This window comes from Schistocerca cancellata, chromosome 3, assembly GCF_023864275.1.
Source record: "Schistocerca cancellata isolate TAMUIC-IGC-003103 chromosome 3, iqSchCanc2.1, whole genome shotgun sequence".
NCBI lineage: Eukaryota > Metazoa > Arthropoda > Insecta > Orthoptera > Acrididae > Schistocerca > Schistocerca cancellata.
Genome location: NC_064628.1, coordinates 385,536,166 through 385,551,223, shown reverse-complemented (window position 1 = coordinate 385,551,223; position 15,058 = coordinate 385,536,166). Strand labels below are relative to the sequence as shown.

The window sequence follows — 15,058 nt, the reverse complement described above, 5'->3', positions numbered from 1 at the left end:
ACGTACGCTTACAGTCGGCTCGTTATTTACGCGATTTACATGATCTTTGGGTAGACATCTAACGCCACATACCTCCACAAACCTACTAATAAACTGTCAGATCTCTGATAAGTTGGCTCTGAGCACTATGGGACTTAACATCTATGGTCATCAGTCCCCTAGAACTTAGAACTACTTAAACCTAACTAACCTAAGGACATCACACAACACCCAGTCATCACGAGGCAGAGAAAATCCCTGACCCCGCCGGGAATCGAACCCGGGAACCCGGGCGTGGGAAGCGAGAACGCTACCGCACGACCACGGGCTGCGGACTACCTCTGATAAGTGCACCGAGCGAAGTGGCGCAGTGGTTAGCACACTGGACTCGCATTCGTGAGAACGACGGTTCAATCCCGCGACCGGCCATCCTGATTTAGGTTTTCCGTGATTTCTCTAAATCGCTCCAGGCAAATGCCGGGATGGTTCCTTTGAGAGGGCATGGCCGACATCCTTCCCTAATCCGATGAGACCGATGACCTCGCTGTCTGGCCTCCTCCCCCAAACAACCCCAACCCTGATACGCGGAATCAGTGATGAATTTCGTTCCAAAGGCTGACAAACAGGCTATTAAGTAGGTGGTCATAATACTTGGCTCGTCAGTGTATATTCATTTGTTGTTGTTGTTGTGGTGGTCTTCAGTCCGGAGACTGGTTTGATGCAGCTCTCCATGCTACTCTATCCTGTGCAAGCTTCTTCATCACCCAGTAGTTCTGCATCCTACATCCTTCCGAATCTGCTTAGTGTTTTCATCTCTTGGTCTCCCTCTACGATTTTCACCCTCCGCGCTGCCCTCAAATGCTAAATTTGTGATCCCTTGATGCCTCAGAACATGTCCTACCAACCGGTCACTTCTTCTTGTCAAGTTGTGCCACAAACACCTCTTCTCCCCAATTCAATCCAAAACCTCCTCATTAGTTATGTAATCTACCCATCTAATCTTCAGCATCCTTCTGTAGCACCACATTTCCAAAGCTTCTATTCTCTTCTTGTCCAAACTATTTATCGTCCATGTTTCACTTCCATACATGGCTACACTCCATACAAATACTTTCAGAAACGACTTCCTGACACTTAAATCTATACTCGAGGTTAACAAATTTCTCTTCTTCAAAAACGCTGTCCTTACCATTGCCAGTCTACATTTTATATCCTCTCTACTTCAACAGGCATCAGTTATTTTGCTCCCCAAATAGCAAAACTCCTTTACTACTTTAAGTGTCTCATGTTCTAATCTAAATCCCTCTAGTGTTTTAGAATTAGAGCACTTAGCAACTTCCCAAACACGTAAAACAGAATTTCAAACCTTTGTGCACCTGTTCTTGCTGGCGCCCCGGACAAAATGATGAAAGAAATAAAGTTTATAGCTTACTTCGTTGTTGCTTTTCATGCACTAAATCTTTAACATCAGGCGTGACATTTTAATTTACTATTTCTTTACTGCTACCTCTATTCGCAACACAGTTTACAGACGGAATTCGAATATATTACTGAATGCATCTGCAAAGTTATATTAGTGTACAACAGGTAGTTTAGGATATATGACGTCATAAATTTTGAGTTGCGTGAAAACCTAGTTTTCGCTCGAACGGAGAGCAAATTACCCAAACGGTATTCATCCAATCTTTGATAATCAGAGCACTTCGTGAATTCCAACAAACTTAAAAAATAATTTCAAACCTTTTCTAATGTTCTGCTCGCTTATATACTTAATGTCCTGTATTTAATACATTAAGTCATTTATAAAGTAATCAGCCGTTTGAAGCTGATTTATAGACAGGAGTCTGATTCTTTAAAGAATCAGGAGTTCGCTGATGGATTAAGAAGAGAGATGCAGAGGATCTAAGGAAGAGCCGCCCGTTTCATCACGTGATAGTTTAGTCCGACAACATGTCACTTGAAACTTCCTCGTAGATTAAAACTGTGTGCCGGACCGAGACTCGAACTCCGGACCTTTCCCTTCGCAGAAGAGCTTCTGTGAAGCTTGCAAGGTAGGAGATGAGGTACTAATAGAACTGAAGCTGTGAGAACGGGTAGTAATTCGTGCTTGGGTAGCTCAGTCGGTAGAGCACTTACCTGCGGAAGGCAAAGGTCCCGACTTCGAGTCTGGGTCCGTCACGTAGTTTTAATCTGCCAGGAAGTAACATATAAGCTTACTGTAGAGTGAAAATCTTATTCTGGTAAAATTTTATTTCTTCTCCCTACAGGAGTTTGACTTCCAGTAATCACTTAAATGACTGTTTGTACAAGAGAGTATTGCTAAAGAACTCAAGCTATGCACCCTTTCTAATTTGTGCTGAAGTTAGATTCTCCAGGGCGTAACGTACATGTAATCATTCTCCCTTTTAGCATTGCATAAATGAATATCATCCTCATTTACTGAATACAACTGATTATCTTAATACAATAAAACCCATCGTAGAATTCATTTACTGTCGAGATTTTGTAACTGGTCGCATCGCATTTTTACATCTTTTCGAGTTACAACTCTGCACCAGACTGTAATGACGTAAGTGAATCTAGTCCTAAAATGTTTTGTAGATTTAAGTCTTTAACAATTAGCAATATACGTTGAGAATCAGATGTCCCTGTTCCAAAATTTGACAGAAATCATTTTGAAAACAGTAGGTATCCTAGAGTCACAGCATAATAGCGGCAGAGGATGTCTCTAATAGAAATCAGATGTGAAACTCAAACTGTAAAACGAGATTATGAAGCGTTTTAAAGAAACATACACAGTAATTGTGACTAAGACATATAATCATAGGAACACATTTTTGGTGGATAACAAGACAATGTTTTACAAAGTCACCGAGCGAGGTGGCGCAGTGGGTAGACGGAATATTTCTCAATATTACATACGACACCTATGTGGTACTTAAATTAAATGAGATATTTTTATACAGTAAATTTTATGTGAAATTTAGGTATCTTGTCTACATTTCATTCTCAACATTGTGGCAATTAAAATCGACCATACTGAAAGTATACGCTATGGACTTTTACCTCTGCAAACTCTTCAAAATTTCGTGCAATGGTTTACTACATTTAATGCTGCACAATAACTGCGTTGAACATCGAAATAAAATTAAGTCATTTATGGGGGGAAGATATCAGTTAACAAGATGTGTAAAAATCAAATTTTCTGGCCAAATAGTTTTTGTGAAATCGAATGATAAGAGTGTCAAAGCAGTGGGATCACCATGTGTCTGCACAGGCGAGCAGTGCTGTGATGACAAAATCGCGCACAGCGCGGAAAGCGGGGAGGACGTGTCTGCAGCAGCGAAAGGGTTAATGAAGAGACAAAGCACTAGAAATTTCAAAAAATTGCATTCAAACGAATAAAATTCGTGAAGTAAGTCACTTCGATATTGTTTTTAAATAAAGAAAATATCAAGCATTGAACACAGTTTGAACTCATAACCCTTCACTTCATAGCCCAATACCTTAACCATTACGCTAACGCAGCTCTTTTGCCAACATAACTCCATGAGGACTGTAACACGTCACGCAAAATACTGACAAACACTGTTGGCATGACTATGAATTACTCATGCTTCGTCGAAGTACAATAGGAAATAAACAATTACCACTGTTCTTTATTGCGAAAAACGGTTCGTGAGATTGATACAAACACCTTTCCTTGCTATCGCCTGAATTAGGAGGCTTATTGTTTCTTTGGTTTAATTAATTAATTGAATATGAAGCAATTGGTATAAAGAATGCTTTTTCCAAACTTTCTATAAAAGAAAGTCTGCTATCAAGACATTGCGTTTGTTCTATTACTTTATTTATGACTGAACGTTTCTAAAACTGAAGACTCGTCCATGCTCTGCACTGCAGTCGAGATCTGGCAACGTCGTTCTCTGTTCATTGGCTGACTGTGTTTTGTGACGTAAGATGCGCAGAACGCACCTAAACTCGGCCGCCAACATAAATGACGTGCACTCTAGTAACGAGTCAGGTCATTATTCTATTAAACGTCTTTACAGAAATGCATTAATGTTTTACTTCGTTTATCAGTAAGAGCAGTCGTCGATAATTTGATCTAGATGAGAACATAACGGCTTCATGGACACTTTCGTTAACATTTTGTGTCTCTAAACTTAAACCTTGTTTACACAGAGAAATTACATGAGACCCAGTCCATCTCGTAATATGTTTCAAGGAAACTAGTTACTTTCATTTCTTTTAATACATTTTATCCAAATTATTTCAAAATATGATGTACTCACTCCAATGTTTGTAACGGGAATCATTGGACACTCTGTATAGTCGAACATGAGATTATCCGACAGCAGGAATGATTTTGCGAATACCGTCGTTAATTTATTTTTAAGGGTTCTGTTTTTTGTAGAGCGCAAGTAGTATACTTCAAACTGTCTGTCGCAATCACTGGAGCAGCACGAATATAAGATATATCTGCCACCCTAGGGAGCCCACCGATATATATCTTCATTTGTCTTACATCAGCTTCGAGCTAGAACTGGTCACGACATTACAAGACATCCGCAAAATTCACTACCCACAGCACTGTAAACTGTGAAACAAAAATGTTGAGGCTCTTCCATCCATTATCAAGCTCCTTGGTAGAAAGAGCTATATTTCATATTGACTGTATTTCATGTAAATGAAAGACCTCACAGTTAATGCTTTAACAGTGTCTAGAATTATTATGTGTTTGTTGCTGTCATGTGCGCCGAGCATGCTGATAGCAATTCATTTTCCATGTTTCCATTCAGTTGCTGACAGATTTTCTCATATCATCTAATGATTGATTTTGGACAATTTAGTAAGGCTGGACAGAACGCATGAAACTTCGTAGCAAATATATTGCAAATATATTTATAAAATATGAAATCCACACTTGCTATAAATAAATTCCAGAAATTTGACATGACGGTGTATATTATTTCTTAACTCTCTGTCTGTCGTTTCTCTCTCTCTCTCGCTCTCTTTCCTCAGTTTGGTAAGTATAGAAATGTTTTTAATTCTGTTACAGGTCAGAAGCTTTTGTTAAGTCTGAATTATAAATTTTATGTTGAGATCAATGTTTTCTCTAGAGTACCAGTTTGCGTGTTATTTTGTGGTGTATTCGCTTCATTGTCACGTACAAAATATTTCCATGACTTTCCCCTCTTCATGGCACCATGTACAAATTGCAGGACACTATGACACAAAATCGAAATTGTCATTGCGGCTCAAAGTTATCACTCACTAGTGAAAGGCAATCAGTTCGGTTTCTGTCAATGCAACTTGTAATCAAGTACATTTCAAGCCATTTAAATGTTTTAAGCTGATAGTATTACAAAATTAATAGTGAATATCTCGAGCACATCCCAACATATTAGTACTTAGGACAATGTTAAATAGCAATACAGGGGCGCAGCTCGGAAAGTAATGTCCGATAGGTCGCGAAATTGAAACGACAGTGAGGGTTCGATAAAGGTTTGCACAGATGTGCTGGGCAGTGTCTCTAGTACGACTGTCGATAGCATCACGTTGCACTTTCCAGTAAGCACGTATAGACGCCTAGGACAATAGCGTCTCCCTCCAAGTATGAGTACCCGCTACGAGGTTCCGCCTGATCTCATGCAAACCCACATAACGTACCTGTCATGCGTTCTCTTCTCCATGACAATACTCGACCGCAAACTGCAGTGGCAAAGTGAACCCCACTGCAGCGCTTTCGACGGGAAGTGTTCGTTTGTCCGCCTTACAGCCCGGACTTGGCTCCCTCTGATGTTTGTCTCCGCTCACAGGAGCCCCTGAATATGAAGACAACATTTTGGCACAGGCAACGAACTGAAGAGGAGTAGAGCACAGGCGGCTGCCTTCCATAACGAGGGTACTGTAAAGTTGGTACAACACTACGACAAATATCTGAGTCGGAGCGGTGACAGTGTAGAAAAGTAGGTGGAAGGTGTAGCTAACTATTGTAAACAAAACATACTTTTTATTTTCACTGTGGTTTTCGTTTCCCCACCGATAGAACTTACTTTCAAATAATGGGATGCTCACGTAAAATAGTATTAGTGACGTCGATTGCAGCATAGATATCTATAAAGAAATCGTATACAAGTCGTTAGTGTGATCAGTTGCAGAGTATTATGCAGCAGACGTAACAACATACATTAAATTGAGAGATGGGCTAATAAGATCGTAACCTGCCGGTACAGCCCAAACGGAAGAGTAAATGTTCGGGCAGTTTAAATGGAAATTCTTGCTAGAAAGACGATTCATGACTCCATGTGGAAGCCTGTAGGGTAGTTTTAAACAACTGGCACTCAAAAAAGACTGCGTGACATTTTATTGCCGTCATCGAATACCTCACGTAGTGGTCATGAGAATAAGTGGAAAAAAATAGGACGCGTACAGAGGTGTATAAGCAGTCAAATTTCCCTTTCGTTGTACGTGAATGGAATGGGACATAGAACATTGGTATTATACTGATATGAAGTACGCTTCGTCATCCACTGTACAGTTGCTTGAGGAGTATACGTATAGATGTAGACATAAGAAAGTTTTCGAGATATTCTAAACTCCTGTCGGAAACTTTCATTTGTTTTAGAGAAAACAGACCTTTGCAGACAAGGGTCGGTTGCTTCGCAAAGTCAACAGGGCAACGAAACAACATTAATGGATGTTTTGAGCACTTGTCGCTGCAGACTTCATATTTACGATGCTACGAGTGTGGAATGCACCAGAAGTATTGTATTCTATTGAACAAAAAGTCGTAGACTCCTTTTACAACAAATACGTTACTTAATATTTTACAGTACGAAAACGAGAATTTATATTTTCTCTAGAATGGAGAAAGCAAAAGCTTCGTTGTGCTGCATTTTATCTTTATAAGTTTTCTATTCGCTACGTAGCTTTTCAACCAGCACAGATGATTTTTCAAGACGTGTTTATTTGATAAATATTTTGTCATGCACTCATGTAGCATTATTAATGCAATTTTTCAAAAACTAGTGCAGCTATATATATAATAATGGAACCTTAAAGGTGACGAACTGAGGGCAGATATGTGCACTTGAACCAAATGGCAAAAAATTACATAGATCAAATTACATATATCACAAGTTCAAAAAGGACACAAGTCAGGTCGAAAGGTAGCATGAATAATCGTTTTTACCATTCATCAAGTCCACGGAATAATGATACACTACTGTTTGTAAAAAGTCAAACTCTTACAATAAATGGTCTGCCATACAACGATAAGAGGACGTATGGAACAGCGGAACCATAATAAGTCATTTAAGTGGCAGAGAGGTGGCATGCATGTAGACCCAACAGGGCCCTCTTTTATGTGACCGGGCAGTCAGTGCGGAGCCGTCATACGAAGTGGAAACGTGTCATACTTCGCTTACGTCACACGCTTGAATATCAGTACGTGTGTTCGAACGGAACAGAATGTTTTGTGTCCAGGAAGCGGCTCTCTCCTTTTGTGACATTGTGGAACCAGTGGATAGATGACGGTCATACAAAGCTTCGACAGGATACTGGTAGACAACAATGTGACCGCCAACTGTACTGCTTGCCCGTAACGGACAGAACAGCACCGTCCATTACACTGGCGAGACGTTGGAGCACTGTCACTGGTGTGGACATGTCTGTGTCGATGGTTCGAAGCCAGCTTCTGCGGTCTGGACTGGTGACATGTACGCCATTGCGTCAGCTTCCGCTGACCACAGCCCATCAACACAAAGGGCTGAAATGGACACGATTACAACGACATGGCATGTTAACTGCAAAAATGTAGTGTTTTCGCATGAGTCCCGCTTCAGCTTGTCATACAGTGATGGCTGAAAACGCGACCGACTCCATCGTGGTGAACGCAATCAGGCACAAACGCCAAGTGTGATGGTTTGGGGCGCCATTGGCTGTAACACGCGATCTCGCTTCCTACGTCTTGAGGGAAATCTGAACAGCTACTGCTGCATCATGGAGGTTTTACAGTCCAAGGCGCTGCCTCTCCTGCAGGCCATTCCACAAGCCATATTTCGGCAGGACAACACCCGGCCGCATGTGGCAATGACTGTGGAAGTCTTCTTCTGATAACGGCGGGTATCATTGCTTCCCTGACCTGCCCGTTCACCTTGCGTGTTGCCCATTGAACCTGTCTGGGATGTGGTCAGTCCGCAGCTTGTTCGTTCAGGTCCACCTGCAGCCACAGGTCATAATCTGTGGATGCACCATCAAACCACGTGACAGAGTATTCCTCAGCAGCATAGTGAGGTGCTCTGTGATTCCACGGCACTACATCTAACATCTCTGATTGCAACACGGGGTGTTAGTACTTTGCACTGTATTTCCACATCCACAGTACCTGTACCTGTCTGTAATACTAATCATTTGTTTAGTGTCATGTACCTAATCAATGAAATAAATTTCACTGCGATCATATCTCTCGGCCACGGTGTTTCAGTCTTTCCAAACAGTAGTGCACACTGATTCAGCTGACTGTTTCAGGGTGATATGGATATGATGGGAAACTATGACGACACAAATTCACAAAGATCACATGGTGGTGTATGGCTGGTGATTTGATAGTGTGTCCATTTTGGCCCTGGCAGCCTTTTCCAGATACCAAGGTCCTTGAGAGAGCTTCCCCACTACTCGAGGCCATAGTTCTCGATGATTTCCGTGATGCTGGAGATGGTGCCGGTGACCAGTGCCAGAAAGGACAGGGCGACCAAAAGGGCGTTCTTGAGCAGCTTCCAGCGCATCCAGCCGAGCGCCCCCGGCTCCTGCCACAGCACCACCGACTCGATGACCGCCGGGTACAGCAGGCCCAGTGTCGAGAAGCACACCGCCCCCACCAGGGAGATGGCCGGACCCAGATTCGGCACTGCCACGGCCAGTGCCACTGCAAACACAGAAAAACACATCTCCCCTGTATTATCGCCGCTACTACATCAGAGTACTTTTACTTCAAGATGAAAGGCTCATTCCCGATCGTAGTCTAGACTGTAGGATAATTTCTTTATGTATATGTTTCCAGGAACACCGTACACGAATGATTCAGTAGCGTATTGTCTTCGACGTTATAAGGTACCTGTAACGAAATCAAATTTCTCTGGGTGGACTTGTATCTGGAGGCTTCAGGTGTAAAGGTATAGCTTTAAAGATCCTATATAAATACAGTCCCCTTCTTATTCATAATGTTTAGTAGCAAATGTCAATATACTGATATACCCTACTGGCCATTAAAATTGATGCACCAAGAAGAAATGCAGGTATTCTTTGGACAAATATATTATACTAGAACCGACATGTGATAACATTTTCACGCAATTTGGGTGCATAGATCCTGAGAAATCAGTACCCAGAACAACCACCACTGGCCGTAATAACGGCCTTGATACGCCTGGGCATTGAGTCAAAGACAGCTTGGATGGCGTGTAGAGGTACAGCTGCCAAAGCAGCTTCAACACGATACCACGGTTCATCAAGAGTAGTGACTGGCGTATTGTGACAAGCCAGTTGCTCGGCCACCATTGACCAGACGTTTTCAGTTGGTGAGAGATCTGGAGAATGTGCTGGCCAGGGCAGCAGTAGAACATTTTCTGTATCCAGAAAGGCCCGTATAGGACCTGGAACATGCGGTCGAACAGTCGTCGAATTGTTCGTGCAGATGGTTGATGTCTTGCAAACGTACCCACCTGTTGACACAGAGATCGGGACGTGGCTGTACGATACGTTACAGCCATGCGGATAAGATACCTGTCATCTCGACTGCTAGTGAAACGAGGCCGTTGGGATCCAGCACGGCGTTCCGTATTACCCTCTTGAACCCACCGATTCCATATTCTGCTAACAGTCATTGGATCTCGACCAACGCGAGCAGCAATGTAGCGATACGATAAACCGCAATCGCGATAGGCTACAATCCGACCTTTATCAAAATCGGGAACGTAATGGTACGCATTTCTCCTTCTTACACGAGGCATCACAACAACGTTTCACCAGCCACCGCAGGTCAACTGCTGTTTGTGTATGAGAAATCGGTTGCAAACTTTCCTCATGTCAGCACGTTGTAGGTGCGCCAACCTTGTGTGAATGCTCTGAAAAGGTAATCATTTGCATATTATAGCATCTTCTCCTGTGGGTTAAATTTCGCGTCTGTAGCACGTCATCTTTGTGGTGCATCAATTTTAATGGCCAGTAGTGTAGTATTATCTGTGCTGTAAGAGAGCTGATTTCTGGCTGCTAAGGCTAAACAAGCGAGTGACGAATAAGAGATGCAGACTGTTGGCATCACATTATTGACTGGTGTGTCGGTTTTTGTGCATAAACACACGAATAGAACATTTAAGTCAATGTGTGAAACGAATTCTGAACTGCAGAAAGACAGCGATTAATGACGAGTAAACTGTGAACTGTGCACTCGGCTTTTATGTGTGAATGAACTAAGATAATTCTTGGGTGTGCAATGGACGCGCACCAGTGTGACACTAGAGAAATAATGCATGGGTATGATATTAGTTTTGGACATTTCTAGGAGTGTGTTTTGATGTGAATAAACTTGGTCTCTATCATATTAATCACTAACTCAAACTGTTTCATGCTTGCCATTGTATCGTTATAGTTCGCAGAATAGCGGTTTCGGGGTGGGGGTCTTGGTGTTCGTTTCCTGTTTGAGCTAGGATCATGGGGTGGAAAGTTTTGGTTTAGGCAGACCAACGACCATTTGCATAGCTAGTCTACTGTAGCTACCTTACAATGTAGTAAACAATGTTTGAGCTACGAACCAGAGCTAGGGGCCAAGAAAATTGTGCAAATCTATTAATTCCTTTTTCAAAAGATTTTAATGGGCTGAAATTAATGCTCGGCAAATGGCACCATTTGTATGTGCACCGTTCGGATTTTACGTGCAAAAGCAATCACACTCATTAGGATTTTACGTACAAAAACAGTCAATCCTAGGTAACTCTGGACTGGAATCAGACTGATGGTTTCGTCCGCAGGTGCACTATACCTTTATCTAAGATACGTTTTAACTGTTTGAAACAGTCTCCCTTTGTTTGGATTTTACTTGCAAAAAACACATTTTTCTGGGAGATTTCAGAAGCGCACTACTTCATTACTTAAAATTGTATGAATACGTTCAAACTGTGGACGAAGGTGGATACATGAATAAAACGGAAACGAAATTTTTTAATCCAATAACCTTTACCCGCTGTCGCGATGGTTTAAAGTCGAGCTAAATGTGGTATGTAAAATTCGTTCTTAAGCGAATTGAATGCCCGGGAACGGTTTAAAATGAATCAAATAAATAAAAAATGCGTTCTAACGATAACATTGAAAGCTCGCTCCCAAAAATCTAGCTTCATTCGCATGTTACGTGCAAAAACACTTTTGGATGTTTATATTCGCAGGCACCTTCTGTGCTTCAGACTCGTGCGAATCGGCTCGAATTTTGTACTGTAGATAAATACAAGTAATTAATGTTCGCTTTGTTGTTTTGTGAAAGCTTTATCCATTGCCACTATATAAGCAAGTTAATCGAAATACAATAAAAAAACTATACCCGATAATTCGTCGTTCAAGTCAACAAAAATCTACATCGGTTAACAGGCTATGGCGGTCTAACGTAAAAATTATGAAGAGTAAAAGTTGGTAACTAGAATGAAAAATGCTCTTAACGCAGTGCAAAAAATGCGAATATGTCCTGGGCTGAGTTAGGGATGTAAAGGGAGGGAACTAGCTTTCCGACTCATCTGGCCGCTACAGAGACGTTTGAAGCAAAACATGTTGACATATTCACGCTTTTTTAGAAGTTAAACTGCTTTCCCAACGCAGTGAGTCCTCTTACATACATCCTCTGTTACATACATCCTCTGTTACATGTATGGTGAGGGATGTAATAACGAATAGATGCAAGTTTATGTGCTTCTAGAGGGTGTAATGCATCTGCAGTTGGAAGTATCCGGGAATGGGGGCAAAATAATAGGAAGTATGCCGGAGTGGAGATGCATGCATCCTAAACCTTCACGACACATCGTGTCATATTGCACGACATGACAAATTCCATGTTGGATGAGATGATGGCATGTGTCATGTTATACAACATGAAGTCATATATCATGTTAGTTTACTTTATACTACGCATTATGACACGGGTACTAATGCTAACACGGAAGAAAGCTCATTTGCCGCGCGGGGTAGCCAAGCGGTCGGGGTCGCTTTGTCGCGGTTCGCGCGGCTTACCCCCGTCAGGAGTTCGAGTCCTCCCTCGGGCATTGGTGTGAGTGTTGTTCCTAGCTTAAGTTAGTTTAAGTTCGATTAAGTAGTGTGTAAGCCTAGGGACCGATGACCTCAGCAGTTTGGTCGCATAGTCCTTACCACAAATTTTCCATTTTGCAAAAGCACAACTACGTCAAGATGTTTTGATTTAAATGTCTTTGAGGCTGACAGGAAAGAAGAAAAGCTGGTTCCCTTCTTTTACACCCCTGAATCTGCCAAGGACATTGCCCCCTTTTTTTGTGCTATGAGAGGAACGTTTTTCATTCTGGTAAACGAATATACTCCATAAACGTGGGAATGTCGTGTACTTCAAATTGTTGAGCATACTCTGCAACAGCAATCCCATGACATCAAATTTATGATGAGACCTGTGCCAGTACAGAACTCATACCATACGTGCAACAAATGTGTAAGTATGAGCCGGCCGTGGTGGCCGAGCGGTTCTAGGCGTTACAGCCGGAACCGCGCGACCGCTACGGTCGCAGGTTCGAATCCTGCCTCGGGCATGGATGTGTGTGATGTCCTTAGGTTAGTTAGGTTTAAGTAGTCCTAGGGGACTGATGACCTTAGAAGTTAAGTCCCATAGTGCTCAGAGCCATTTTTTTTTGTAAGTATGAAGTGGGTGTTTGGGTATGCGGTACTGATGTCTCTGTGTAAATGTCGTATCCAATGTTGTGTTTCATCTACCAACAAAATTATGTCATAAACATAAAGGACCAATATATTATTTTGTAGTTGTTTTTTTTATTATTATTTCTTTGGTGATATCGGAGAAATCGACGCTGCCAACCCAAAAATCCACATCACACTTGAAACCAAAACAGGCATGCACTCGAATAATGCCTGAAGTAGTGCTGGAGGAAACTGAAACCAAGAGTCCTGAAGAGCTGTCCATAAATACGTAAGAATACAACGGGATGGAGAACTCTTCTGAGCAGCACGTTACAAGGCATTCCAGATATGCTCAATGATGTTCATATCTGGGGAGTCTGGTAACCAGTGGAAGTGTTTAAACTCAGAAGAGTGTTTCTGGAGCCACTCTGTCGCAATTCTGGACGTGTTTGGTGTCGTATTATCCTGCTGCAAATTGCACAAGTCCTTCGGAATGTACAATGGGGATGAATGGAAACAGGTGGTCAGACAGGATAATAACGTACTTTCCACTTGTCAGAGTCGGATCTAGAAGTATCAGGGGTCCCATGCCACTACAGCTGCACACAACCCACGCTATTACAGAATCTTCACCAGCTTCAACAGTCCCCTGCTGACATGCAGGGTCCATGGATTTCTGAGATTGTCTCCGTACCCGTACGCGTCCATCCACTCGATACAATTTGAAACGAGATTCGTCCGACCAAGCAACATTTTTCCAGTCATCAACAGTCCAATGTCGTTGTTGACGGGCCCAGGCGAGGAATAAAGCTTTTCGTCGTGCGGTCATCAAGGGTACACGAATGGGCCTTCAGCTCGGAAAGCCCATATCGATGATGTTTCGTTGAACGGTTCGCATGCTGACCCTTGTTAATGGCCCAGCATTGAAATCGGCAGCAATTTGTGGAAAGGTTGCACTTCTGTCACGTTGAACGATTGTCTTCAGTCGTCGTTGGTTACGTTCTTACAGGATCTTTTCAGGTCGAGGCGATGTCGGAGATATGATGTTTTGTAAAAATTAGTAAATTTGTGGTAAGATCTTATTGAACCAAACAGCTTAGGTCATCGGTCGCTAAGCTTACACACTTCTTAATATAACTTAAACCAACTTACGCTGTGGACAACATACACACTCATACCCGATGGAGGACTCGAAACTCCGACGGGGAAAACCGCGTGGAGCGTGACAAGACGCCTCAGACCGCGGGCTACCCCGCGCAGATTTGGTGTTTTACCAGATATCTGATAGTCACGGTACACTCGAGATACGGTGGTAAGGGAAAATCCCCACTTCATCGCTACCTCGGAGATGCTATGTCCCATCGCTCGGGGCCAGCTGTAACACCACTTTCAAACTCGCTTAAATCTTGATAATTTGCCACTGTAGCGGCGGAAAGCGATCTAATAAATGCGACAGACAGTTGTATTATATAGGCGTTGCCGACCGCATCGCCGTATTCTGCCCGTTTACATATCTCTGTATTTGAATACGCATCCTTATGGCAGTTTCTTTGACGCTTCAGTGGATTATCCCAGATATGAAACAAAACTGAGAGTTAGTTTGGAGATAAACACACTTGCGAGGTGTGTTACTAAAGATAACAAGTACATTATTTTAGCATCTTCATCTTCATAGGAGGGGGGAGGAGTCTTCTGCACCATGACAAGAACATCGCATCTAACTCAAAGTACTTATGAAATATTGTCGCGCGAGGAATTACAGTGAAACAAAGCTATTGTGGCTATGCCTGAAACTCTACCTTTACAAAATAATTCTGTTATGGTAGATGACACACTTACCAACTAATGAAGGCCCTTCAAAGACAAACCAACTAATAATTAATGTAAAAGCTCACAATAGGTAAAGTACTTTAGTTCTGACGTTCACTTGCAAACGATACCATAAAACATTTTGTATTTTCGGGTCTGGATATATGATTTGAAAAGAGAGCATACATGAAGAATGAAAGTAACTCGCCAAGAATTTTAAAAACCAAGTACGGCAACATCAAAAAACAAACAACTTTAAATATCTCGGTCAAAATATCAACACAAAAAATGAAAAATCTGCAGTTAAATCATAACCCAAAGAAATTGAAAAAGCATGCGTGAAAGT

The 15,058-nt window shown here is 42.1% G+C and overlaps 1 protein-coding gene across 1 annotated transcript in view; it reads right to left on the bottom strand.

Annotated features, from left to right (window-relative positions):
* Positions 1-7,566: 7,566 nt before the first annotated feature.
* LOC126175092 (proton-coupled amino acid transporter-like protein CG1139) overlaps positions 7,567-15,058 on the bottom strand; it is a 120,906-nt gene continuing 113,414 nt past the window's right edge. Inside the window, exon 10 of the mRNA XM_049921633.1 lies at positions 7,567-8,911. Coding sequence (XP_049777590.1) covers positions 8,658-8,911 — 254 coding nt within the window. The 3' untranslated portion in view covers positions 7,567-8,657. The remainder of the gene's footprint in view (positions 8,912-15,058) is intronic.